This window comes from Amblyomma maculatum, chromosome 10 (assembly GCF_055883805.1).
Source record: "Amblyomma maculatum isolate TAMU_Amacu chromosome 10, ASM5588380v1, whole genome shotgun sequence".
In the NCBI taxonomy this organism is placed as follows: domain Eukaryota; kingdom Metazoa; phylum Arthropoda; class Arachnida; order Ixodida; family Ixodidae; genus Amblyomma; species Amblyomma maculatum.
In genome coordinates, this window is record NC_139353.1 from 72,794,456 (window position 1) to 72,819,381 (window position 24,926).

Genomic DNA, 24,926 nt, shown 5'->3' on the forward strand with positions numbered 1-24,926 from the left:
AATTTAAGTTCACATTTCTTCTATTGCGATATAGATGAAAAATATGCATATAAAAATGGCTCAAAAAACAAAATAAATAAAACTCCTTTAATGTAAAACCAGGTCAGCTTGAAGGTTGTGTAAGGAACATAGCGAACACAAAATACAAGTGGTATGAGACACAGCAAACACAAAATGCAAGCGGTATAGAATATTGTGAACAAATAATTGATTACTTCTGAAGAGACATCGAAGTTATAAAAAAAACCGCTTAAGGGAGGTTATACAGTAAGGAACAGAGCCAACACGGGTGACTTCAGTACATTACGAATTGTAAGGCTAAAGAAAAAGGACTATCGTTCTAAGCATATTTTGTAAACAACAAGCCAAGGATGCTCATACACTTAAAAGCCTTCAGAGTGTACAAATTCAGAAAATACAGTACAAATCGCCTTCAGTATATTAAAAAATGTCCTTCACTAAACATTCGATAGCAATATGATGTCACCTCCAACCATTTCAACAAATACACATAATGCGTTGCAGAACAGCTTGGCATTCAAATAGCCATGTAAGGTTTGTTCACTGAATTCACAGCTACACCTCAAGCAAATCTGCTGCCGTTCAGAAAAGATTGTCATTAATGTTACCTCAAGCAAAGATACTTCATTTTGCTACAAAGCGAACTATTTCAGCAAATATTTTCTTTTGTCAAATTTGCACACATTTGCCTTCTTCAAGAGGATAACCAGGCTCTTCTGGAGGTTCTTAGGAAGTCTTCGAGACAATATATATATATAGTTCCTAGCTGAGCAATCCTTTGCAGAATGTAGGAAGACCATAGGTGAAAATGCAAGTGGATACTTTATTTCCTCACATAATATGGCAGCCGGCGCTCGCTCTAGATTTTCGCCTGTGAACCAGGTCATTCATCGAGTGCTTTCCGCATTAAAAACGTGCGTGCGACAGAGGTATATGCATGAAGCACCATCCCTTGCAGGTCTTTGGATGTGCGGAATGTCCCATCAGAGCAAAACTATAACAGCGCAAAAGACACACAAGCAGGAAACGACAGAAACCCTTTTTCGCCGTTTAAATTTTGCAGGATGAACCAACAAACCCTGCATCAAGTACTTTTGCATCCCATTAGAGCATTGAGCAACCCTTCATATACAATGCATAAGTGATATTCCACCAGAGTGAAATTTGAGTCAATGAGAGAACAACGCTATTTTAAATTAAATTAAAAATAAAGCTTAAGTCGAGATAAATTGCGGAATGCTCGCCTCATAGTGGACCCACAATAGCTTTATGCGGCGGAATGGCGGGCACCCTCAGAAGCCTAAGCTTTCGTGTTTCTTTTCTTTTAACCTGGACACTAGCGAGAAGGCAATAGTTAACAAAGCAAAGTTCGGACAGCAGCTAGTCGTACAATTTTATGAAGCTCGCCAAGCTTGAGTATAAAGCTGTTTGGGCATCCGAGGCGTCAGATGTGGATGGAGAACCTGGTACAAACAGTCGGCCTTCAAGCGATCCAATGCTATAGCGACATCTCCTGTGCTTTTTAAAAGGCTTCAGATTTCCAGTGGAGACCGGTTACACGAAGCAGAGCACTTGCGTCGCAGCTGAGAACCAGCGAAATGTACTCACTGATATATAATGCCAGCTGATGCGGCTCGATCTGCCGACCACGTATACGCATATGTATCAGCCAAAAAACAGGGCGACATGCCGTCACGATTCTTTGCGTTTTTTAATAATTTTAGCTTTTCTGTAGTTGAACTGTTTCTTCAGAAGTACAATTAATCAACGTCGAATGATAGCAAACGCATCTCTAGGTGCCTTAACGAGGCTTCAAATGTCCAGGGACGGCCAATAAAGCGAAGCCGAACAACTGGAGAACAACTTCGGTAGAACTGAAAAAAAAAATTCATGACCACGTGCGCTCGGTGGTAACTTATACTACTTGGCTATGCTCAATCTTGCCATTGGGTATACGTGTGCCTGGTTGCGTTAGACTTGCAGCTTTTTTTGCATATTAAATTTTGCGCTAAGCGCTTAAGTAGAACTACAACGATTTTCTTTAAATAATATCGGGCTCGCTGAAACAATGAAGCTACATTTCTCTGCGCCTTCAAATGCTTACAGAAATCAGGTTCTGTTTTAAGCCTTTGTGTATTCAGCCCACTAACTATTCGAGCAACCACGCTGTTTTCTATCTAACTCTCTGACACCCTGTCAATACTAGCGAGCACAAAAGTTTCTAGAACAGCGGAAAGCGGTTTAGGCATCCCGCATAGAATGTATCGTGTTTAACAACGATCGATCTATACATTTTACAGTAAAGTGTGATAGTACGAGCTCGATATGAGACTCTGGGAGTTCACTCTGTAACCGCATGCTAATAGGGAAATAGTCGGCAACCTTGCCGGTTCGAGGTGCTAGAAACGTTTATCTCTCAATGAATGTGCTCTTATACACTACATATGTACACACGCTTCCACCCATCTACATGCTCACGAGTATGTGTGTCGGGGTGTATGCACCTGTGTGCGTAATTCAGTCTTCTCTACGGTAGGGTCCCGCCACTTCTTTCTCCTCACTGGTTGCCTCTCAACGGGTTAAACGGCGATTGTTACCGAGAGGTGTCTCTGCAGGTTGCGCAACCTTTATGTTGCGTTCATGAACGCAACCTAAAGGTAACATACACTCGCTAAAGGCAGGAAATGATTACGGTGAAGCTAATTGAATACTGTTACTGTTGTCAGGCTTCCACCTCATGGTTATTATGTACAAGGCTGATTTTGAGGCTATTAAGAGGTAGAAATATCATATAATACAACCTAAAAGGGAACCCCCCCCCCCCCCTGGAATGATTTCGGGTTATTTTAACGTTGTCTTTAAAAGAATTATAAAAAAAATTACAATTACAGGATTCGAATAGATATTTTATTCCCTCAGTGCTTAGTGTTAGGTTTGGGCGTGAGCGCCTGGGTAGCGTACCGCTGCCAGCAGTTATTACGTGCGGCGCGCGGCCCCTCGGTAGCGTTGGCCTGGCGGCTGCGTGGACGGCGGACGGCATGAAAGGTGCCAGCAAAGACGAGGCGTCTTTTAACGAAACAACCTTTACTGCAACATCATGAAGAAACGGGCAGTGAAGCTGACCCGGAGAGATTACAGACACTCTCACACAGCTGGTGTCTATCGTCGTGCCAACGGCGCGTCAAAGTAGTCTCTGTCCCAGCGGAGTCGGCCGCTGCTTTTTATAGGTTTTCCCGTGAGGGTAAACCCTCACAGGAAAGGGAGAGCCAAACATGTTGGTTCACGACGAATGACTCAATCGCAGGTGTTCCGACCTCATCTCCTCCACCTCCTGCAGACAGGAGAGGGCGACGCTCTCTACCTCGAGCTCCAGGCTTGGCCAGCTTTTGCACACACACGCACGCACACACATTTGGCGCGTGGCAGGAACACGCTGAGACTTGTCGGCGGGAGGAAGCGTTGCGCGGCCGATGAACGGCGTCGAAATGGCCGATCCGCTCGCGGTTCTGCCTGTTGCTATGCGGTGGCCGCGTCAGCTGTCCCACTTGTCGGTGGAGAAACGTAACAGACTGCCCCGCCGGGGAAGGGAGATCCCGAAGGGCAGGGGACTGCATCCGCTGTCCGGAGGGATCGGGATGTTGCTGCTAGCCGGGGTCATCCGACTCTGTTTCTCTTGAGCCAGTCAGCCTGAAGAATTCCTTGGCAAGTCCGGGTTTCCAAGGCACTCTGAAACTTGTCTTCAGGAGAGATTTCTGACAACCCGCAACGTCACAACCACGCTAAAAACTCAACCGTTTAGCCAGCAAGCACGGCACAAACTTCACTAAGTTTTGCCAGACTATTTCCCTCTTATGCCCCCATCTATACTAAAGGGCAGCTCAGCAGCACTTGGAACGCGTCCACAAATTTGAAAATCGCATTTTCAAAACAGCACTTCGAACAAAGATAATACAAAGGTTCAAAATCCTATGCCAGGAAGAAAAACACAAACAAGTGAATACAGGCTTCTTCTCACATTATGAGCTCCGACTTAAGCCATCGGCGTTACCATTGAGATCACCCTTTTCACTAAAACTTCGGTTGTCCGTTTCACGGAGCAACCTTATCTTCCTGTCTCTGTGCAAAGAAACACATGCGCTTGAGTCGCTCACTTTTCGGAACAACCTATCCCTCTCCTTACGGGTTGAGCACCAGTCACGCATTTTCTTTGCACGGGCGTATTTGTGCCTTTGGGATAGTCGCTTTCTTTTTCGCGATAGCCTCAACTTGCTCCATTCTTTCTCGCGCCTGCCTTTCCGCTTTTTCCTGCGGCAGCACTGGAACACAGGCTTTCTGCTTTCTTTTTGCAACCGTTTGAGCTTGCTCTCCTTACGACGGCAGCAATCTTTCTCGTGCCTGCCCTTACGCGTTTTTCGGTGACAGCACTTGAATACTCTAGTCCTACTTTCTTTCGGCGCGAGCTCTGGGAAGCTAGCGGTAACCGGAGCTAGTAGGACACCGGTGTCGTCAAAGTGGTCTAAGTGCGGCGCCGCGTCTGCATCGCGGCCAGCAGCGCATGACTCACCTTCAGACAAGTCCGAACAACAACCGCTTATGCCAGCCCTCAAGCTAGGCAGTTCCTCTGACGGCGCCGCGGCTGCATCGCATGACTCACTTTCAGTCAAATCCGAACAACCGCTTATGCCAGCCCTCAAGCTAGGCATTTCCTCTGGCTCGCCACTCACGTTACACGGGTCCTCCGATAAGCCGCATCGCTCAGCGTTAACCGGCGCACGATCAAGCTCCTTCGACAGCTGGGACGCTTCGGATTGCGTGAGGGTCATGTGTGCCACGTCCGCGTTCGCACTGGGGTTGCTTTCGCGAATACAACCTAGCGTGGTTTCGGAGCACGAACTATTCTGACTCTGCTCTGGTCGTTCGCTGTCGCCTTCGCAAGTCTCGCTCTCTACAGCGGACGCGCACTCCTCGTCGGTCTGCCCTGGCTGATCACAACTCGCGGGCTGCGCAGTTTCGCTGATCGGCACTTCGCTTTTCAACGTGCCCTGCTCTACGACACAGCTGATTTCGGAAACTGAAAGTTTCTCCTTTTCTAGCTCATTTCCATCTACATCGCGCTCTACACAAGCTTCTGCTTTCGACTCGAGAGACGGTTCAGTTACTACCAGCTCCCCACTCTCATTTGATGGAACTGTATCTCTTACAGCTACTTGGGTCGGCATGCAGTTCACCTCGCTTAACGGCGTCACTTCGGACTTCTCGCCGATTAAGCATGTGCTAACCGTCTCAGCTAGTGGCTCGACCAAGGTAACAGGATACTCTTCTGTTCGAGGCTCGGTCGGCTCGCTACTGCGGTCACATTGCTCGGCCGCTTCCCCAAGCTGTTTCTCACACCCCGGTGCAAGTTCGATTTGCTCCGGAACTTCCGCACTGTCTAGCCATTCGCTTACAGCGGCTTTCAACTGATAGGCCAAGTCAAAGTATGCCTCGTTACAATGTTTCTCGCTCTCATATCTCTTCCGAAGATCCTGAGGCGTTATCTGATATCGTATCAGCAATGACTCTTTTAGTTCATCGTAATTTTTCAAGCGGTCGCCAACCAATCGCTTGATTTCTTCCGACGCCTCAGCGGAGAGAAGAGCTACCACTTCTGCGCCCAACTATCTCGCTCGAAACGTTTACTTCTGCAGACATTCTCGAAGTCTGCCAAATACTCGGCCACATCCTCGGCAATGAGGAACGGTGGCGGACCATCTCGCGGTATTGAACCGTTACACTGAATGGCATTGCAAGCTTTAATCCTTTCCACGCTCCTTCTATGTGCTGAAATCTCCAGCTGCATCAGTTTCCTTACGCGGGCGTCCTCTTTCTCGAAACCTTCCCTACGTTCACGCATCTCTTTCTCGTAACGTTCTCTACGTTCACGCATCTCTTTCTCGTGACGTTCTCTACGTTCACGTTCCTCTTTCTCGTGACGTTCTCTACGTTCGCGTTCCTCTTGACGTTCGTCAATGATCTCAAGGCATTCCAAAAGCTCGTCATCTTCAGCTTCTAACGCAAGAATAGCCTTTAACACTTCTAGTTTTCTGAGTTTGTCTGACAAATTCAGACCCAACGCCTCCGCAAGCTCCAGCAATTTCGGTTTGCGCAACGACTTCAAATCCAAACCCATGGCTGTTCCGAGTGCTGCTTTCTCTACTGCCCACTATTGCCTTGCTGCAATTAACCCAGCAACAACGACAACACAATTACCAGCTCTGTTCTCTACTTAACAAAAGCCTGGCAAAACTCAGTAGAAGAAAGTCCCGCACTCACCAAACCTCGCAGCCAAGAATCCAACGCAGTCGTTCCGCTGCAAGCAACCAGTCATCACACAGGGCTCGTTGCACTGCTCCCGCCTTTCCGCTGAGCTGCTTTGATTCACGGGTCACGCCTGTGACATCTCCGCTCTTCCCATAAGATGTTGCACCTCGGCCAGGCCTGGCTCGTTTCACCGACCACGGTCACTGCTTGGTCATCCTCGTCTCTCCGCTGTTCACCAGTTGTTGGACGACGGTATCGCCTGGCTCGTCCCTCCAACCACGGTTACGGCTTGGTCGTCGTCATCCCACCGCTGCCACCAATTGTTACATTTGGAGTCGCGTGTGCCGGGGTTAGCGTATCGCTGACGCCAGTTGTTGCTTGCGGCTCGCGCTTGCGCGCCCCTCGGTAGCGTTGGCCTTGCGGCTCCGTGGACGGCGGACGGCATGAAAGGTGCCAGCAAAGACGAGGCGTCTTTTAACGAAACAACCTTTACTGCAACATCATGAAGAAACGGGCAGTGAAGCTGACCCGGAGAGATTACAGACACTCTCACACAGCTGGTGTCTATCGTCGTGCCAACGGCGCGTCAAAGTAGTCTCTGTCCCAGCGGAGTCGGCCGCTGCTTTTTATAGGTTTTCCCGTTCACAGGGAAAGGGTAAACCCTCACAGGAAAGGGAGAGCCAAACATGTTGGTTCACGACGAATGACTCAATCGCTGATGTTCCGACCTCATCTCCTCCATCTCCTGCAGACAGGAGAGGGCGACGCTCTCTCCCTCGAGCTCCAGGCTTGGCCAGCTTTTGCACACACACGCACGCACACACATTTGGCGCGTGGCAGGAACACGCTGAGACTTGTCGGCGGGAGGAAGCGTTGCGCGGCCGATGAACGGCGTCGAAATGGCCGATCCGCTCGCGGTTCTGCCTGTTGCTATGCGGTGGCCGCGTCAGCTGTCCCACTTGTCGGTGGAGAAACGTAACATTAGGTAAGTAGTGTCATTCCATTGCGCCATTGAAGCAAAGTATAGGGCAGGCTTTAAATGAGCTCTTATTCATTTTTACAATATTTCCGCTGTCTGTCGCCAGGTGACGCTGCTTAGAGGACCCTACCGTTGAGAGAACGGAATCTCGCCACCTGTGTATGTGTGTGTCTGTGCGCATGTGCGTGCGTGCGCGCGTTTGTGTGTGTGAGAGAAAGAGAGAGAGAGAGAGAAAGAGAGAGAGAGAGTGTGTGTGTGTGTGTGCGTGCATGTACGTGATATTGCATGATTTCGCGCGGGCAACGTACATGCCATGTAACCAATCAAAGTTTTTTGTTTCTCGGTGAAGCACTTATGGCACGACTTTATATTTCAATAAATGGGACAGAGTGGACCCTCTTGCTTACCTTTTGAGACCTTTTGATGTCGATTTTGCCGTTAGGGTTCCACTCTATGGCCGACAAACAAGCGCCAATCGCTCACTAACTCTGGCGAAAAATAGCAAATATTTGTGTGCATCTCTTCTTTCTTTTTCAGCTGTTCCAGCAATGGAAGACCAACGCGATGCGATGGGAGAGATAATGGCCGCGCCTGGAGTCGCTCACTGGCCGATAACAAACGACACCGGAGATATGTTCAAAAATTGCTCAGAAGTGCTGAACCAGACGGGTCTATTTCCTGTCTTTACTTCAGCCGTCAGAAGAGATATCACGACGTTAAATTCTTACGCCATCTGGGTGAGAGAAGTTGGCCAGAGTACAGTCATACAAGGCACTCTGTTCTTTCAGTTTCATTTTGAAAGATAGGGCGACTATAAATTTCGCGGAAAAGAGGAAAGCCACAAATTTCACAAGTTGTTTGGCTTTATAAACCTGAAGAAGATGAGGATGAAAGCGAGGAGAACGTTTACTGGTGCCTTTGTTTTTTTTAGTGCCACGTAACCTTGCAGTTGGGTAACCTTACGGAAACCGTATTAGTTATTTGTAAAGTCCTGGATTGCGCCTATCACTACTGGTATCTATCAGAAGGCATCAATGAAATTTTCTTAGCTCTCCTAAATCACCCCTCAAGTTTTGTTTTGGGTACCCAATTGGGTACCCAAAACAAAAGAATTGGGTACCCAATTCTTGATGACCGGTTTCACTACCGTTCCGCACCGGACTTTCTTCTGTAATACCGACAGCAAAGACTTGTATTATTGATTGACAAAAAACAAAACATAATTGTTATCTGTCAATGCATAAGCAAAGAAAAAACTTTAGATCACAGTAATAGCAACCCTACAAATCAAATTGGCCCATATTTGTGGTCTCTGTAAAGAAACAAAATTTATCAACGGGGTAAAATTAAGTACACACGAAAGAGCTTAACAGCCGCTTGAATGAAAAAAAGCGATGGAGAATATTCAGTGCTGATAGGTTGCCTATTCCAAAAGAAAATCGCAGCGAATTTAACTATCTGTTTACCATAGCTTGTGCGTTAATTTGCCTGTAGAATGCTATTGTGCAAAGACACTAATGTAGTTAGTATAATTTAGGCTAGGTTTGCAATAAAATAATAGAAGCTAGAATTACAGATGAGCTCAAATTCAGATTTTCATGTAGAAACTAGCAATTAATTCGCCATATCGGTTTCTCACACGGTGTGCTGCCCTCAAATTATTATTCTCATCAACCTTGACTATATGACCATGGCAGTGTTATTGCTGGTAAAAAAAAAAAACAGCCCAATTTTTTTGTGTACTGTACGTGTGATGCGCACTGGTTCACGTATTACTTGTCTTCCTCCGTCCCGCCTTTCAGCTCGATCAGTTAAGTTTCAAGACGGTGGGCAGAAATCAGCTAATTCAGCCAGAGAAAAAAACTAACGTGAAAATAATTGATGCCTACAAGAACCTCACGAAAGCGGCGCTGAGGTTTATGAGACCCAATATAAGCGATGAAGAGCTGACGACACTTTCTGAGGAGCTCGTAAACTTCGAAGGACAGTTGGCCAATGTGAGAACCATTTTCGTATTCTTTTTTTCCTCGGAACCTCGACATAAAATTAACATGATGATATTGCTTTGTTCCATAAAATAAATATCTGCCGTCGTGGGTTAGTTTTCCCTCTTTTATTAAAATGTGACATCATACACTTCCTAATTCTCTCCACCCACGGTCTTATCTTCTTACTCCCAATTTATTTCATATCACGTTTTTTTTTCACTATTCCCAATTTTAATTTCCGGCCTTTTTGCTGAGCTCTGAGTTTCAACCCCTCAAGTCAGCACTAACGAGAAACTGCTTTATGCATTTGTAGAAACGACGAACGATGTGTAGGTTCAATCGGTGGGTGTGGATGGCACCGTTAGGCAACGTTATGTATGTACGTGATAGAGGTTAATGAAATATTAAATAACTAACTAAAATAACGGTACAGTTAAGGCGCTAGCTCAAAAAGCGAATTCTAATGTAGTCAACACAAAATGCGAACTCAGATTCAGAAATTTCAGAATGCGCATTGTGCTTCCACATATCGAGCCTCAAAGTGTTCAACATATTCATTCTTTCTGAACAAGCCTTAGCTTCCAGCAGAAGGTTATTTACGAGCGCAATTGTTTCGTGAAGAGTCCTTTGTCGGGCTGGTTGGTTCATGCCGAATGGAAGGAAAGAACAGCTCAAACGGACGGGACGTGTAGGAAAGCGAGACAGACACATGAACTCATGTGTCTCACATGAGCTCACAGCTCATGTGTCTGTTTCGCCTTCCTACACGTCCTGTCCGTTTGAGCTGTTCCTTCCTTTCATTCAATTGTTTCGTACAGTGCGAAATAAGTGTATTAGTCACTCATATTCCGAAAGGCTTCCTTTTTCTGGCCTCCATCAATAAGAAAGCATCCCATTGATTTTTAAGCTTGTCTTCACAACTCAGTGTGAGTGCGGGACACATTTCATGAGCAAAATGTTTGTTATCAATCTGAAGATTATACAATTCACATCAATATATTCATAACGCTATCTAACAATATTCCGAGGTTATCACTTGGTTAAACGTGATGTTCCAGTTAGCTGAACTTCAAGCCACTCGAGCCTGCTTTACTGGATCACATGCTTATCAAATTTTGCCACTGAGCGTTGTAGTTTCACAGAAATTATTTAAACTTCCTGCCTCATAGAATACTTGAACTGAATCTGTATTGGGTAGATTTCATACGATGCGATTTTATTGATATGTTATCGTAAGAGATGTGTCTCGGACGCGGGATCGAATCCCGGCCTCGGCGGCCACTTTTCGATGGAGGCGAAAAGCAAGGCGCCAGTGTACTGTGCAATGTCGGTGCACGTTAAAGAACCCCAGGTGGTCAAAATTTTTGGAGACCTCCGCTGCGGCGTCTCTCATCGCCTGAGGCGCCTTGGGGCGCTAGCCCCCACAGAACAAACAAACAATTTTAGTTGCGCTGGTACAGCACAGACAAGACCAGCATGTCACTGAGTGTTTGTAAATATATATATATATATATATATATATATATATATATATATATATATATATATATATATATATATATATATATATTTAAAAACTCTCTGGGTATACTTTCTTCTTTGCGGAATATTATCTTAAAGAAATGAAAGCGCCTGCCCAATTCCCTTCTTTTCATTGTCATAGTTCCAGATATGTATTTATCGCGGTGCCGATGTGAAATCTCCAATTCCCATTCGAAGACGCAATTGTATGTTTACCCAATACTTCATTCCCTGTCGTTAGATGCCATGCCGAGCAAGACTGCTGATGCTTGCTTTGTTTTCATCACATTAATGTTCATTATTTCTGCAGTGTTTTCGATGTTCAAGCCATCAAACATGCGGTGCAACGAGAAAACAAGTCACCGTGTTGGAACGTTGGCTCGGCTTGCGATTTGAGGCTCTTCTCAACATTGGTTCAGTGATCTTTCATACGGTGTACCCATCTTCTTTTTATGGTTTTAACCCTAATACTTCCCCTGAGTTCCTTAGCAATATCATCATCATCATCATCATCATCATCAGCCTGACTATACCCACTGCAGGGCGAAGGCCTCTCCCATATTTCTCCAAATTACCCGGTTCTGTGCAATATATTGCATTTATTTAAACGTTACACTAAATTGCATTTATTTACCTCTATCATTAGATACCCCAGTCCAATCCTCTATATATCATCTGCCTCCCTTGATATGTTGTAATTTTAGATGGAAAGTTTTGGCCTCATATTGGTGAATCTGAAGCATTAAGGACGCATTCTGGCATCGTTCGATTTCATATCATCCCTCCTTTGTTCTAGCTGACGGCATCTCGCGAGGAGAGGCGGGACGTGATGAAAAGGTACCTCAGAACCACCATCGGAGAGCTGCAGAAGAATTTTACGAGCGTAAGCAACCTTACATCTTTGCGATGCACGGCTTATATTGACGTACCACTGACGACAACGGGAACGCATATACTCTAGTCGTCATCATCGCTCTAACTTTACAAAATTACAGGACAAGAAACTATAACGTTGATATGGAAGCAAGACACCGGTCTAAAACAGAAGTTTAATTTTGGATAAGCTGGCGGCCGGTGTTCGACTGCGGCAGTGGTGGCCATGCTTTGATGGGGGAAGGGGGGGGGGAGACAAATGCAAGGCGCCCATGTACTATGCGATGAGGGCACCCGGTAAAAGCCAGAAGGGGTCGCAATTACCCGCAGCCATTTCCTTAGGTGCCTTTAATAGCTTGAGTGTCCGTCAGACAAGCAGTCCTATAACGAAGACAGCCGTATAATGTTTCGTAATCTAAGGGACTTATAAATATTGTTTACGTAATGAACGTAGGTCGTAATATATGAGGTAGTAAAAATCGGCGAGCTGTTCCACAGTATTATATTACAGTGCCCTGTGTATTGAATACAATGATAAGAGAATCGGTAGTGCTGAGCAATTGGGCATTTCGGCAATAATACAAGAAGTAAAGAAATCCCTATAAGCGAATACAAGGAATAAATGCAGCCGATGATGGAAAAGCAAAATAACAGCAGGTGTTTTACGCAATGCATTGCAACCTCAATGGTACCGGAATCAGGTAATATCGCAAAACACTATCTTAATCCGTAGTTAATTGTAGTTCTTCAAGTCCTTTATGTCCTCACATAAAGGACTTGAAGAACTACAATTACATTTCATTCCTTTTTCTGCGCGGTTCATACCATGGTATTCACATATAGACTGAGAACATTAGAGTTCATTTATCTCAATTACTAGGCAGGCATTCGTAAGTGCCACAAGATAAAATATGATGCATGCTCTGCCCATCAGGGAGACGTGAAATGCGTAGAATGAAAATTTCTGTTTGGTGAAAGCACCTTGCATGCAGCCCTTACGCAACTTAGGTGCCAAACGGGCATATGTGAAAGTGTTGGAAGAAATGTATAACGGCTGCACCGCAACCCTAGACTTGCATAAAGAAAGAAAAAGCTCCCTATAAGGAAAACTGTTAGGCAGATGGACAACGTCACCAGTGTTATTCATCACACGTTTAGAAGTATGGTGACCTAGATGGATAACTGTTGGGGATAAAAGATAATTGGGAATACCTCAATAATCGGAATTTCACTAATGGCATTGCAACACATACAAGGATCAAGGCCTGCAACGTATGATCAATGCCAGTAAACATGCATGTGTTCAGTTTTGTATGAGTGCAGCAGCGTATACGGTTAGTAGTGAGGCATTGGAAGTGGTAAGGAAATACATCTACCTGGGGCAGGTCGGCGAATATCTATACAAGGAAAGTGAAATAACTGAAAAAAATATAGGTGTTGTGCTTTTGCCAAGTACTTTTAAGTTATTAATGACAGCTTACCAGTCTCCCTCAAGAAAAACGTGCACAGTAGTTCTACCTCAAGTACTCACCTATGGGACAAAAACATGGAGTCTCACTAAAGCGGTTTATCTTAACTTGAGAACTCATTGAGCTTTGGAAAAAAGAAAGGTGTTTTGCAGACAAGCAGGCTTGAAACTGCATACTTTAAGATGAACAAACAACATGCCCCATGTAGAAAACAGTGAGAAACTGCATACTTTAAGATGAACAAACAATATGCCCCATGTAGAAAACAGTGATAAAGTCAAACAGCTGCCAAAAAAAACAAGCAACATTAGTCGCATAGGAAGGCAGCATAACTTAGCGTCAACATTACGGGAGGTATTTAAAAGACTTGTTATTTTTGTTTAAGCGATGTTTTACAGAAATATGATTATTTGTAGATACGGGTGTCTGACACTAAACACGTGGAAGCTTCAAGAGAGAAAGGAACACGCTGAAATTGCTCTTTGCGTTGTAGCAGTCCTCGAGGTAACAAATAACCCCGGCCTGTTTTCCTGGCAAACAGTGCACTTTCTTTTAGCCGTTTACCTGATTTACCTGAAGGGCTGACTTTTCCAAAGAACATGGGCTGATACACACCCTTTATTAATTATGTCTGTATGCCAGCATGCAAGAATTATGTATGGGTGAGTTTCGTTCCACCTTTATTCCATTTTATCATGGGTAGTATTCTATGCTGACATCCAGGCACATATTTCCATTCTTGTGCTTCTTTCTCCTTTTTCTGGCGCCATCCTCAGAAAAGTATCAACTTTTACGCGTGACTGCAGGTGGAAGGCAGCACACTAGCGCTGCAATTTCTAACCAGATTGAGAAGAGAAAAGTTACGTGCTCTTCATGCTATCTTAGCAGTGTGTTCAGATTAATATTCACGTTCCTTAAAAAAGATAACTGTAAATATATACACAAGGTTTTCCTAGCATCTCGTATATGTAACGATGGGCGCTTGGCAGCGTACCGACGCTATGTACATTTACCAGCATATAGAGCAATCGACAGCACTATATATTCGCTTCCACATTGTTTATAGTGGCCGGAAACTTGCGAGTCATCTGCTTTCCTCCTTTTAATAGGTGCCCCTCCTCAGTTTACTAAACAAGGAATTCTCCAAGGCAAACATTACGCTGTACGAGAACGAGACTGTTGAATGGTATGGCTCGAAATACTACAGCAAACTAAATTCTTTTCTCGAATGTGCAGACCCGTAAGTAACGAACCAGTTTCAATGCACTTTTCTAGCACAATTTAGTGTTTAAACTCACTTAGCAGTGAAACAATATATCGAGTATGAAAGAACAAGACACGAGGAGCGCACAAAAGAGGTGTCGATTGCGTTTGCTCTAGTGTAAGCCGATACAATAATTCTTTAGCCATCTGTACTACATGATGTCCATACGATTACATCTGTCACAGATTTCTTGTAAATTTAAAACCTGCAGTGTACACAGGTATATATGCTTAGCTTGACACAAAACACGTCAAGAAGCAATTTTTGCTTCTGACATGAATTGAAGGGGTAGAAGACAAGCCATTGAAAAAGCAAGAAGCAAAAAAGCAAAAAAAAAGCAAAAAAAGCAAGCCAAAAAGCAAGCAAAAAGAAGCAAACAAAAAACTTCGCTCTCCGTACAATGGGACTACTTCCTGTAGGGAGAAATCATTCTAAATAGCTTCAGGTATAAAACGGCTAAATTAGATAGTTCCAAATTTTCAGGGCACGTGTATGTGCCTAAATTTCTTCTTTGAAATAAGTGCTTTTCCGGTTTCATGCAAAGAGGGGCCTCTAGGACCCGGCGGGCACCGCAAAATGCAAAGTCGTCTTAGCCTTGGTACTGGTGCATTTGGAATTTCAATAAATAATAAAGGTACGCTCAAGGTACTCCTTAAGATTAGACTTAACAGCACCATTTACTTAACAGTTTCCTTTCGTTGAGGTTTTAGAGTGCAGCTTTTGGCCCCCATTCTTGCGTTTCTCGGCGTCACCGTTGTCCCTCTAACTAGCTCCATAAATATCTGTCTCCACGAGGATTTGAACCTTTACACCTTGCAATCACAGACTAGTGCTCTAATCAACTGCGCTACATTTTGTATATCACTTGAAATATGCAATAATTACACAGGAACCATCTGCCGTACTTGACTGACATACCAGGGTTAAAATTCTTTGAACAATTTCAGATTGCAATGCACGGCAGACTGTCAGGTGCTGGACCCACAATGTCTATAAGTTCACAATATCTTTCAGCACTTTCTTAAAGTATTCTCTAACTGGCCGTGCGTCAAGATCTGCTTGACCCACTGCCATCCTGTTTCTCCATATATTGCGCAGGCCCCATGCCATTAAGAGGTCATATGGAAAACCATCCTCGTTTTCAATCGGGATATACCTGATTTCTTGTGGGTCAAGCAAAAAATCATTTTTAGGAGTCCTTTAGAGGACGTCTTAGAAGAAAACTGCGTATAGCCGGAAACGTCCCGCTGTTTAGTCAAAAAAAGAATGTTTTGGCTGCAGGAGTGATGTCCATTTTTAACCTCTTTTAAGGACATTTTGACCAGAGCTTCCAATGTGCATATATCTATACAATAGTGGAGGGAACAGTAAGTCACATATATCTCTTCTTAGTTTCTTCAGTGTCACATGACTAAGATTATCCGAAGAAAATCTTGTATAAAGAAAGTGCAACCTTGAACAACTTCTTTTAAGTCCCATACATAGTTCTCTAACTGCATTGTGATATAACGACAAATTGAGGCAAAACTTTGCAAAGTCTCAACTGCATAACAGCACGTAAATATAGGCCTTTAATATCTCTAAACAACATAAATTGTGTAACTTTTGCACAAATAAAAGAGATAAACTAGGGCCTCCCGCGTAGCCTATGAAACTGTTGGTTTGACTGGTCCTTTCACAAGAAGAACCTCACACAAACACTGCAAACCTCCTATCCAGTTTCGATAAACAACTGCGCCACGCCCGGGATAGTGAGACGCACATCATAATTCTCCTTGTCTACCGTAAGGATAATATTAGCGATGACAACGACGCTGTAATTAGTGATGTACTGTGTGCACCAGCAACGCTTAGGCTTTCCATTTCTGCAGTGTAGATTCCACACTACTCTAGGAATTTTAGAGAGCACCTCTTTGGCGCTCATCCTTCCGTTTCCCAGTAGCTAGTACCATAATTGTCGGCGTCACCATTGTCGCTCGTGACAACCTCCGCAGGTGATAAAGAAGGAGCCTCAAGGAATGGTGTGCATAATGTTTGGGTACTGTAAAAGACGAACTGTTAGGTACATCGGAAAAAGAATGCCATCTTAGGATAGAGCGTCGAGTTATGGGTGAAAATGAGAAAATGGTTGATGTGCTATAATTAGGTAATTATTTATAGCCAATAACACTTACAATTGGTTCACAGAAAAAGAAAGGCGCAATGTCTATCACCCCAGTTTTGTGCACTCCTTAAAGGAAGGGAGGACGATGGTAGTGAAAACGGTTCGAATGAGAGGAGTGCCGAAGTGTAGGGCTCCGTAGAAATTTCGACCACCTGTGGATCGACCACCTATGGATCTTTAACGTGCACTCATTACGTATAGCACATGGACGCCTCTTGGTTTTACCTCAATCGAAACTTAATTTAGAGCAAGTCAAGTGCTTTACAGAAAAGGAAAGGCACACTGCCACTCGCGGAATAGGCACTAATTGGTATAGAATACGTGTGAAAAAAAACGTTGTCTGAATTGTATATAGATGTCTTGCTCGAATTCTTTACTGACATCGCACTGCCCACGGACGCCTCTGCGTTTCGTCTCAATCGAAACTAGAGTCAGTTAAGTGTTGTACAGGAAACGAAACGCCCACTATCTGTCCCCCGCAAAAGAGGGAGGTGGAGGAGTGGCTTTTCCTGGCCCTACGGGTCTGGGACTGGTAAGTCACTGCCTCTTGTGGCGTGGGCTAGCCTTCAACCATATTTTTGTCTGTTGTAGGCCGTCATTGCACCCGCTACAGTTTCAGTGGTGGACGACGGCTGCTGCGAAGTGCGTCTTTCTCTCTCTCTCTTCTTCTCCTTTCTTCTCTACGTTTTCTCTTCTCTCCGCACGAGGCAGCGGTGGTGGCTCAGCTAGAGAGCCAGTACCAGGCCCGTGCATTTTCTTTTCCTTTTTCTTTCAGTCGGCACAAACAGCAAACAAACAACCCGCTGAAGAGGAAGTAGTCGGTAATATGTGCGAAAAATAAAGTGTAGTTATACATACTTGCTTTGCTCGAATTCCTTGCCTGAATCTATCGAAAAGCTGGAACAGCTAAATGAGCTGCGCTCAAATTTCGCCTTAGGAAGCAACGTAACCGTCACCAACATTTTTTCATTTTTGAAGTAATGTCGGTTTTAGGGCAGAAGAATGCACATTATTTGTCTAATACCTGAGTGAACACCCTCCTTTATGATTAACCGCATACAGTCGGAGGAACTTATGTCTTCGGTTTGAATCCCTATTGCAAAATAGCCTCCAATATGACTATTAGGTAATTGGAAGTTAAATTGTATGTACAACTTGAACGTGTGCAGTGAACGGTCACATCACATTTTCGATACGCAATCACGTGCGCATTTTTTCCAGTAGACTTCTTTTTACCGTGTTTAGAATGGTGCCAATGATGGCGTACGACAAAGGCTTTCTGGCCAAACGGGCCCTACAGACCCCCTTCCATGAAGCATTTGAGCCCACTCCATAAGTATAACGCCTCTTGGGTAACACATGTCAAGAAGGCTATGGTCTAAAGAGCTGTGAATCAGCTACACAAGAGAACATATTTATGCCCTTAAAAACAAGAAGAATTTAAAGATTGAGAAAAGAAATTTTTAGGGAAACAATTAGGGGTGTTCGAATAGTACTTTTTCCAAACCGAATCGAATACAAATAGTGCACTCTTGCTATCGAATCGAATATGAATAATGTAGCTAAAAAGCGAATCGAATACGAATCGAATAGTGAAAGCAGCGAATAGAATACGAATTGAATACTCTGCAAGTTATGTTCATTTCATTTGTACGTTGATTACAAAACAATAAAAAGTGTCTGAAATTCAATTTTATTCAAAATGCTGTTTGATATATAGTTCACAACAATGTACAGCTGCGTCAACCTTGACTACAGACGAGATAAAGTCTAAATATTTAAAAGCAAAAAGATTGCACAGAGCCATAAGCAAAAGAAAAAAGCACTCAGTAAAGTCAAGTGGAGTTGGCAGGAGTTAATAAAATTACTAGATGCAACTTGGCTAGAAGTACAGCCTGGCACTACTAGAATGCACAACTAGAAATTGTCAGTAGCACATTGTCAGTTGCTGATTGTTTTTACCTACAACAATTACGTTTCAACGAGTTTATTTAGTGAACTAGATTGCATTATACAATATATCAGAGATTACGAATGGCTGAGCGACGCTTTCGTCCGACTTGCGTTCGCGTAACCCGAGGCCATAGAGTTGCGCTTTCCCTGCTGTTGGCTCTTCGAACTAGCTATCGCCGAGCGCGCGATCTCCTCATCGTCCTCTTCTTTTCAGTGACATTCGATGCTTTCGTTCTTTCTGAATTAGCTCGCGTGCTCCCCTCTAGCTGGCGCTAGGCGATTACAACTGGCGCTAGGCGACCTAAGATATATAGTGGAGAGATGTATGAGCATGAGCTGACAATATTCATGCAACTCTCATGTCATGCGCCACTCGCATAATAAACTTAACCTCAACTATTGATGATGAAAGTGACTGAAATTTTCAGGGAATAAACATGTAGCGTTACTTCTCGGCAGATTAGAGACGTGTGAACTATGACACGACTACGAGAAGTTGCCTCCGCTATTCGTGATATGTCCAATCTTTAACAATGTTTCCATGCGAATGGACCGTGTCGCGGCCACGCTGAAGCAAGTAGGCTCCATAAAACGGTGATCTCTGCTTCTCGCGTAGGTTTATTGTGGCAGCAAGCTGTGCCTGCTCGGAGCTGACGCTGCCTTCGCGAAAATGGTCGGAGGTAACCGAGTCGTTAATTCGTGCCAGTTATTCGAAAAGTATTCGAGCATTATTCAAAAATTTACGAAGATATTCGAACAGTTTCGAATAAGTTTTAATGTCCACTATTTGATTCGTTTAACGAATTGAATATTATGATATTCGATTCGATATTCGAAAATTTCGAATATTCGCACACCCCTAGAAAAAATACTTTCATCCTGCACGTCAGACTTTAGTAAACATCAATGATTAAACTAAATAATTTGTAGTTAGATTTTTTACCACTGGCAGCTTTAGTTAAAGTGTCAAGTTTACGAAGTAATTTCGGCGTCACAGGTGAGTATGACATCGTGTGACGCACGAAAACGTGAAGTATACTTGTTTACTCATTCATACTTTAAATTCTTTTAAGTACGGGCTTTACAAGAAAGGTCTTCAACATCGGACTGTTTTTAACACGAGAAGGCTTTCAATAGCAGTTCTGAAATTTGTAGAACTGCAGTGCAGAATTGTTTGAGACAAATCATTGCAGTCCTTCGCTGTAAAGGTAAACAAATACCACTAAGTTACTGCAGATGCCGCAGTGAATATCACTGGACAAATATCAACTATACTATAGTTTTGTTAGTCACACCTGATCTCACACCTACTTGGTCGTCGGAAGTATCCTGTGGATACCTGACATTGAAACGGTCTAATAGTATACATTTATTCAAAAATTACATACTGAGCATAAGCAAATTGCACTGTGTGATTCATATTTACGGATGTCTCGCGCGTAATACATCAGAAAATGTTGGTTTCTGTGCCCTTCCCACTTGAAAAAACTACACAACCATGTCAAAAATACTGCAAAATATTCTGTAGTTGTGTAGCAAACGCCAGATATTGCTGTAGTTTTGTTGTATTGTCCCACAGGTCTGCGGTTCTTTCTGTGGTACTTTTCTGTAGTCTGTAGGTATTTAGTAGTTTTCTGTTGTAACTAAAGAAATTACTGATGGTACTTCAGAACTTTCTGCTGTCACAACAAATTCACTGTACGCACCCGCACGGAAATTCTGTTTTGATAAACTAAAACCTTCTGTAGATTTTCGACTGGGATAAATAATATTGCAGAGGTGACGCCCTGCGTTGTATTTACAGAAGCTAATAAGTTGGCATGTTTCCGAGAGGCTTCAACTATCGCCTCTTTTGAAAGCGCAGTGCATGGTTCTTGCATTTTTTTTCAGAAACACACTGTACAACTACGCTGGCTTTAAAATCATGCTACAATACGGAGCACAAGTATCTGAAGATTTCAGGAATGCTTCATTTGAGCTCACGAAAGCAAGTACGGGCGTGGTTACAGACAAACCAAGGTGGGAAACTTGCCTTGGCTTGGCTTGGCTTGTGGGGTTTAACGTCCCAAAGCAACTCAGGCTATGAGAGACGCCGTAGTGGAGGACTCCGGAAATTTCGACCACCTGGGGTTCTTTAACGTGCACTGACATCGCACAGCACACGTTGGTCTTGTAAAGAAGGGGCTGCCCGAAGCTGTCGCTCTCCTGTACGTACAGCAAAAGTTCAGCGAAGCTGCCAAACGAGAGGTAATTCCACAGAATACTGGAGGCCTTTTGTTTACGTCATTTAGGCTTCAATTGTAAGGGTCTGCAGCATGTAGTTTGTACAGAAAAATGTGTCAAATCACTTGGAGTGATCTTTCAAGAACATCTGTCGTGGAATGATCACGTCAACTCATCATCATAATCATCATCATCAGCCTGATTATACCCACTGCAGGGCGAAGGCCTCTCCCATATTTCTCCACTTAACCCGGTTCTGTGCTAGCTGAATCCACTTGACCCCTGCGAACTTCTTAATCTCATCCGCCCACCTAACTTTCTGTCGCCCCCTGCTACGCTTTCCTTCCCTTGGAATCCAGTTTGTTACCTTCAGCGACCATCGGTTATCCTCTCTTCGCACTACATGTCCTGCCCATGTCCATTTCTTCTTCTTAATTTCTACTAGAATGTCGGTGCCTTCATGTTAACTACCTTTCATCAAAATTAAGCAGGGCAGCGGGAATGATAAACCGTTGTCGCCATTTTTTCCAGTCATAATAAAACGCATGATCTACTATGCTCTTTTTCATTCACGTCTGTGTTATTGTGTTTTAGTTTGGGGCAAAACCATTGCAACAAATATACATAAAACTTCGGTCCTCCAGAAACGAGCTCACTGCGCAGTTGGAAATGCGTCAGCCTTGGAACACACAGCACCACTTTTTCGTACACAGAGGATCATTAAGGCGCAAGATATGTATACGCAAAAATTACGATAAACGAGCCATTAAAGCTACCTTAGACCTATTTTTAGATTTAGCCCAACTAACAAAATCTTCCAGTAACTATTGTTTTCGTAATCCATCAACTTGGCTGGTTCCGTCAATAAGAACTTATGGTAAAATGATGACCCAACATATGTTACCAACACTACTAAATCAGTACGATGCGCTTCAGATTGATATCGCTGAACTGTGTCAAAACGGTATTGCTGAACTGTTTATACAGTGTCATTTACTGCCCCCGTTTATAATGCATTGGGGTATAATATGCTATATGTGTCCTAGTAAATATAGTCTTTGATCATGTAAACCTTTTTACTTATGCATTTTGCATGTTCATTTCTCTTTGATCATGTACACCTTTTTACTTATGCATTTCGCATGCTCATTTTTCTTTATTATGTGTAAGTGTATTATGTATAATTAATGCAGTCAAATTATGTGTAGACGTAACTAGTGCATCGTTCGTCAATGCTGCTGGGTGACTGGAGCTCGGTCGGGCTGCAATAAAAGCAGCTTTTTCTCCTATCACCCTTTTTCGCTGTACATTGTATGCGAAAATAAACTCATTGATTGATTTATTAATTCAAGGATTAAAGTAGTGAAAGGCTAGGCTGGTGTTTGGTGAGGCGGCCAGCATTAGATAGGGCTCATGCATAGTTCAACATGTTATTGGAGTGCACCGCCCGCTACATGACCTACACGACATGTTTTCGCTCAAGCAGCTCGCGCACAACCCTCCCCCTCTCTCTTTCGCGCGCGCGCGCGCGCACACACACACACACACAAAGTTGCCCATTAGTACAGTATACTGCGTCTTTAATTTCGCATTGCCGATTCTACATCTTCGTAGAAGCGTTTAACTTCCTGGTCATCATAACTATATGTAGGTGCATAGGCCTGTACAACCTTCAGTTTATATCGCTTATTACGCCTAATAACGATGCCTGCCACCCTCTCATTATTACTATAGAATTCGTCTATCACTTATTGACAAGGAAACCTACTCCTAGTTGTCGCCTCTCTGGTAAACCTCGATAACACAGTACATGCCCATCCTTCAGTACAGTATATGCCTCATTCGGCATCCTAACCTCACTAAGCCTTACGATATCCCATTTCATACCCTTCCTCTAACAACGCTGCTAAACTAGCTTCACTAGCTCGAGTTCTAGCGTTAAACGACGCCAGGTTCAGTTTCCATTGGCGGCCTGTCCAGCAGAGCCAGGTATTCTTAGCCCCCCCTGCTGCGTCACAGGTCTGACCGCCGCCGTGGTCAGTTGCTCCGCAGCCGCTGGTGACTGAGGGCCGGGGTTTTATGAAGCTGATCATAGGAGGTTAGTGAATACGGGGGCGTCAATTCTATTATACGTTTATCCTTTAAAAAGCGCTTAGGCTGAAAAGTTACGTTTATGTGAGATAGAAACGTGAACTTTCATGGAGCGGGTAGTGAGTTGTTGTGCCCTTTGGGAACATGCTGTGCAACGGTGTGCCTAGGTGGAACGATATTCACTGTGGAGTTTTCAGTACTTTCGCGATGCACGCATGACGTGATTCTCGGCATTGATTTTTTGCGTAAGTGTGGTGCGACGGTGGACTCTCGCTCCAGAGAATTTTGCATTGGCGATCCTCTTCCGTCCGGGCTCCTACTTGTGGGTTTTCCCATGAATATGAAGATTGCCACATTTAGCCAAAATGATGCTGCTTCGTCAGTGGCTTTGATATCAGACGCGCCTAACGGAGTTACTGCTGCTCCAACCCCCGACTCTCAACTGCATCGAAAGGTTAGAAAATCGCTAATCAATGCACAACTTGAGGCGTTGGAGACTTTACGACTCAAGTACTCGTTAATCTTTGACATTTCGGATAGAGGCGTTTCAAGGTGCATTTCCCTGGCACGTACCGCTATCGCATTGACACAGGCTACTCACACCCAGTTCGACGGAAGCCGTATAGAGTGTCGGCAACAGAACAAGAGGTCATAAGTGAACAGGTTCAGGATATGCTGGAAAAAAAGTGTTAGAATAATATCTTTATATCCCTAAATGATGGAGGGAACTGCGGGTAAAAGTATCTTTAGAAGAGAGTGACTTGACAGAGCTCGCAGCCCCCTTTACGGGGCCAGCAACGATAGAAAAGGAAGAAGACCATACTTAGCACCTGACTTACTTTAAAAAATAAACGCAAAAAATAAAATCATAAAGAAAAAATCACAGAATATTGCTTCTTAGCTATTTAAGAAAGCATAATAAATAAAAAGTTCCCGTAATACTCGTACAATACATGTTAAAAATCAAGACCTGATTTTTGAAAATAATATAAAAGTATTGACAATGTGTATATTTTTTGTGTGGAGTAATTCGCTCGCGGAGTGACCACCTTTCACCGTTCTGTGCATCTTGTGACAGAAGAATGTGTGTTCCTAGTAAGATCAGATAACTTAAGTGTCATGCAGTCCGTGGGCTGCTCCTGTCATTTTGGTCAAGAAGAAAGATGGTACGAGGCGCTCTAGCGTGGACTATCTCCACCTTGATGCTGCAACAAAGACGTTTATCCCTGGATCGATGACGCGACAGATTTCCTGTTCTCTGTTTCATACTTTTCATCCGTCGATCTGCGGTCGATATATTGGCAGATACCTATGCACCCCAAGGACAGCTTTTTTCAGACCCGACAGCCTGTTCAAATTTGATGTAATGCCATTCGGGTTGTGCAATGCTCCCGCAACTTTCGAGAGATTTGTGGATGCCATCCTACGTGACCTAAAATGGCATATATGTACGTGCTACCTCGATGATGTCATTTTTTATTGGACATTATATAAGCACAATGAAAGGCCTGCGCTTGTAGTGGACTACCTGCAAAACGCTGGTCTAATACTGAATGCAAAGAAATACCGCTTCGGTGAACGGCAGACTTTGGTTTTAAGCACCTCGTTGATCGCGAAGGCATCAGACTTGATTCACTGAAGACCGCGGCCGTTGCTTCATTTCAACCACCTCAAAATGTAAAGGAATGTCGAGATTTCCTGGGGTTGTGCTCATATACTCACCACTTCATTCCCCGTTTGTCGGACAACGCACACCCGCCCACGTGCCTTCTCCGCAAAGACGCTACTTACGAGTGGTCATCCGATTGCAACTTTTTGTTCCACCAACCTAAGTTTCTACTAACATCGCATCCGATTCTGCGGCATTTCGACCCTTCTGCTCCCTCTGAAGTTCACACTGACAACAGTGGTATTGCCATCGGTGCGGTGTTGATCCATCATTATGACGACAAAGAACATGTTATCGCTTACACCAGTCGCTCTTAAAGCGAACCTGAGCGCAATTACATAATTACTGAGCAAGCGTGCCTTGCCGTAGTCTTCGCCGCTCAGCGGTTCCGCGGCTATTCGTACGGACGTC

The 24,926-nt window shown here is 44.0% G+C and overlaps 1 protein-coding gene across 1 annotated transcript in view; it reads left to right on the plus strand.

Annotated features, from left to right (window-relative positions):
• Positions 1 to 24,926, plus strand: part of LOC146176787 (neprilysin-1-like) — a 57,564-nt gene that overhangs the window by 17,324 nt on the left and 15,314 nt on the right. The window contains exons 5-10 of the mRNA XM_084581389.1: positions 7,838 to 8,037; positions 9,103 to 9,297; positions 11,606 to 11,692; positions 14,261 to 14,391; positions 20,423 to 20,582; positions 20,711 to 20,779. Of these exons, the coding sequence (XP_084437515.1) occupies positions 7,838 to 8,037; positions 9,103 to 9,297; positions 11,606 to 11,692; positions 14,261 to 14,391; positions 20,423 to 20,582; positions 20,711 to 20,779 (842 nt within the window). The remainder of the gene's footprint in view (positions 1 to 7,837; positions 8,038 to 9,102; positions 9,298 to 11,605; positions 11,693 to 14,260; positions 14,392 to 20,422; positions 20,583 to 20,710; positions 20,780 to 24,926) is intronic.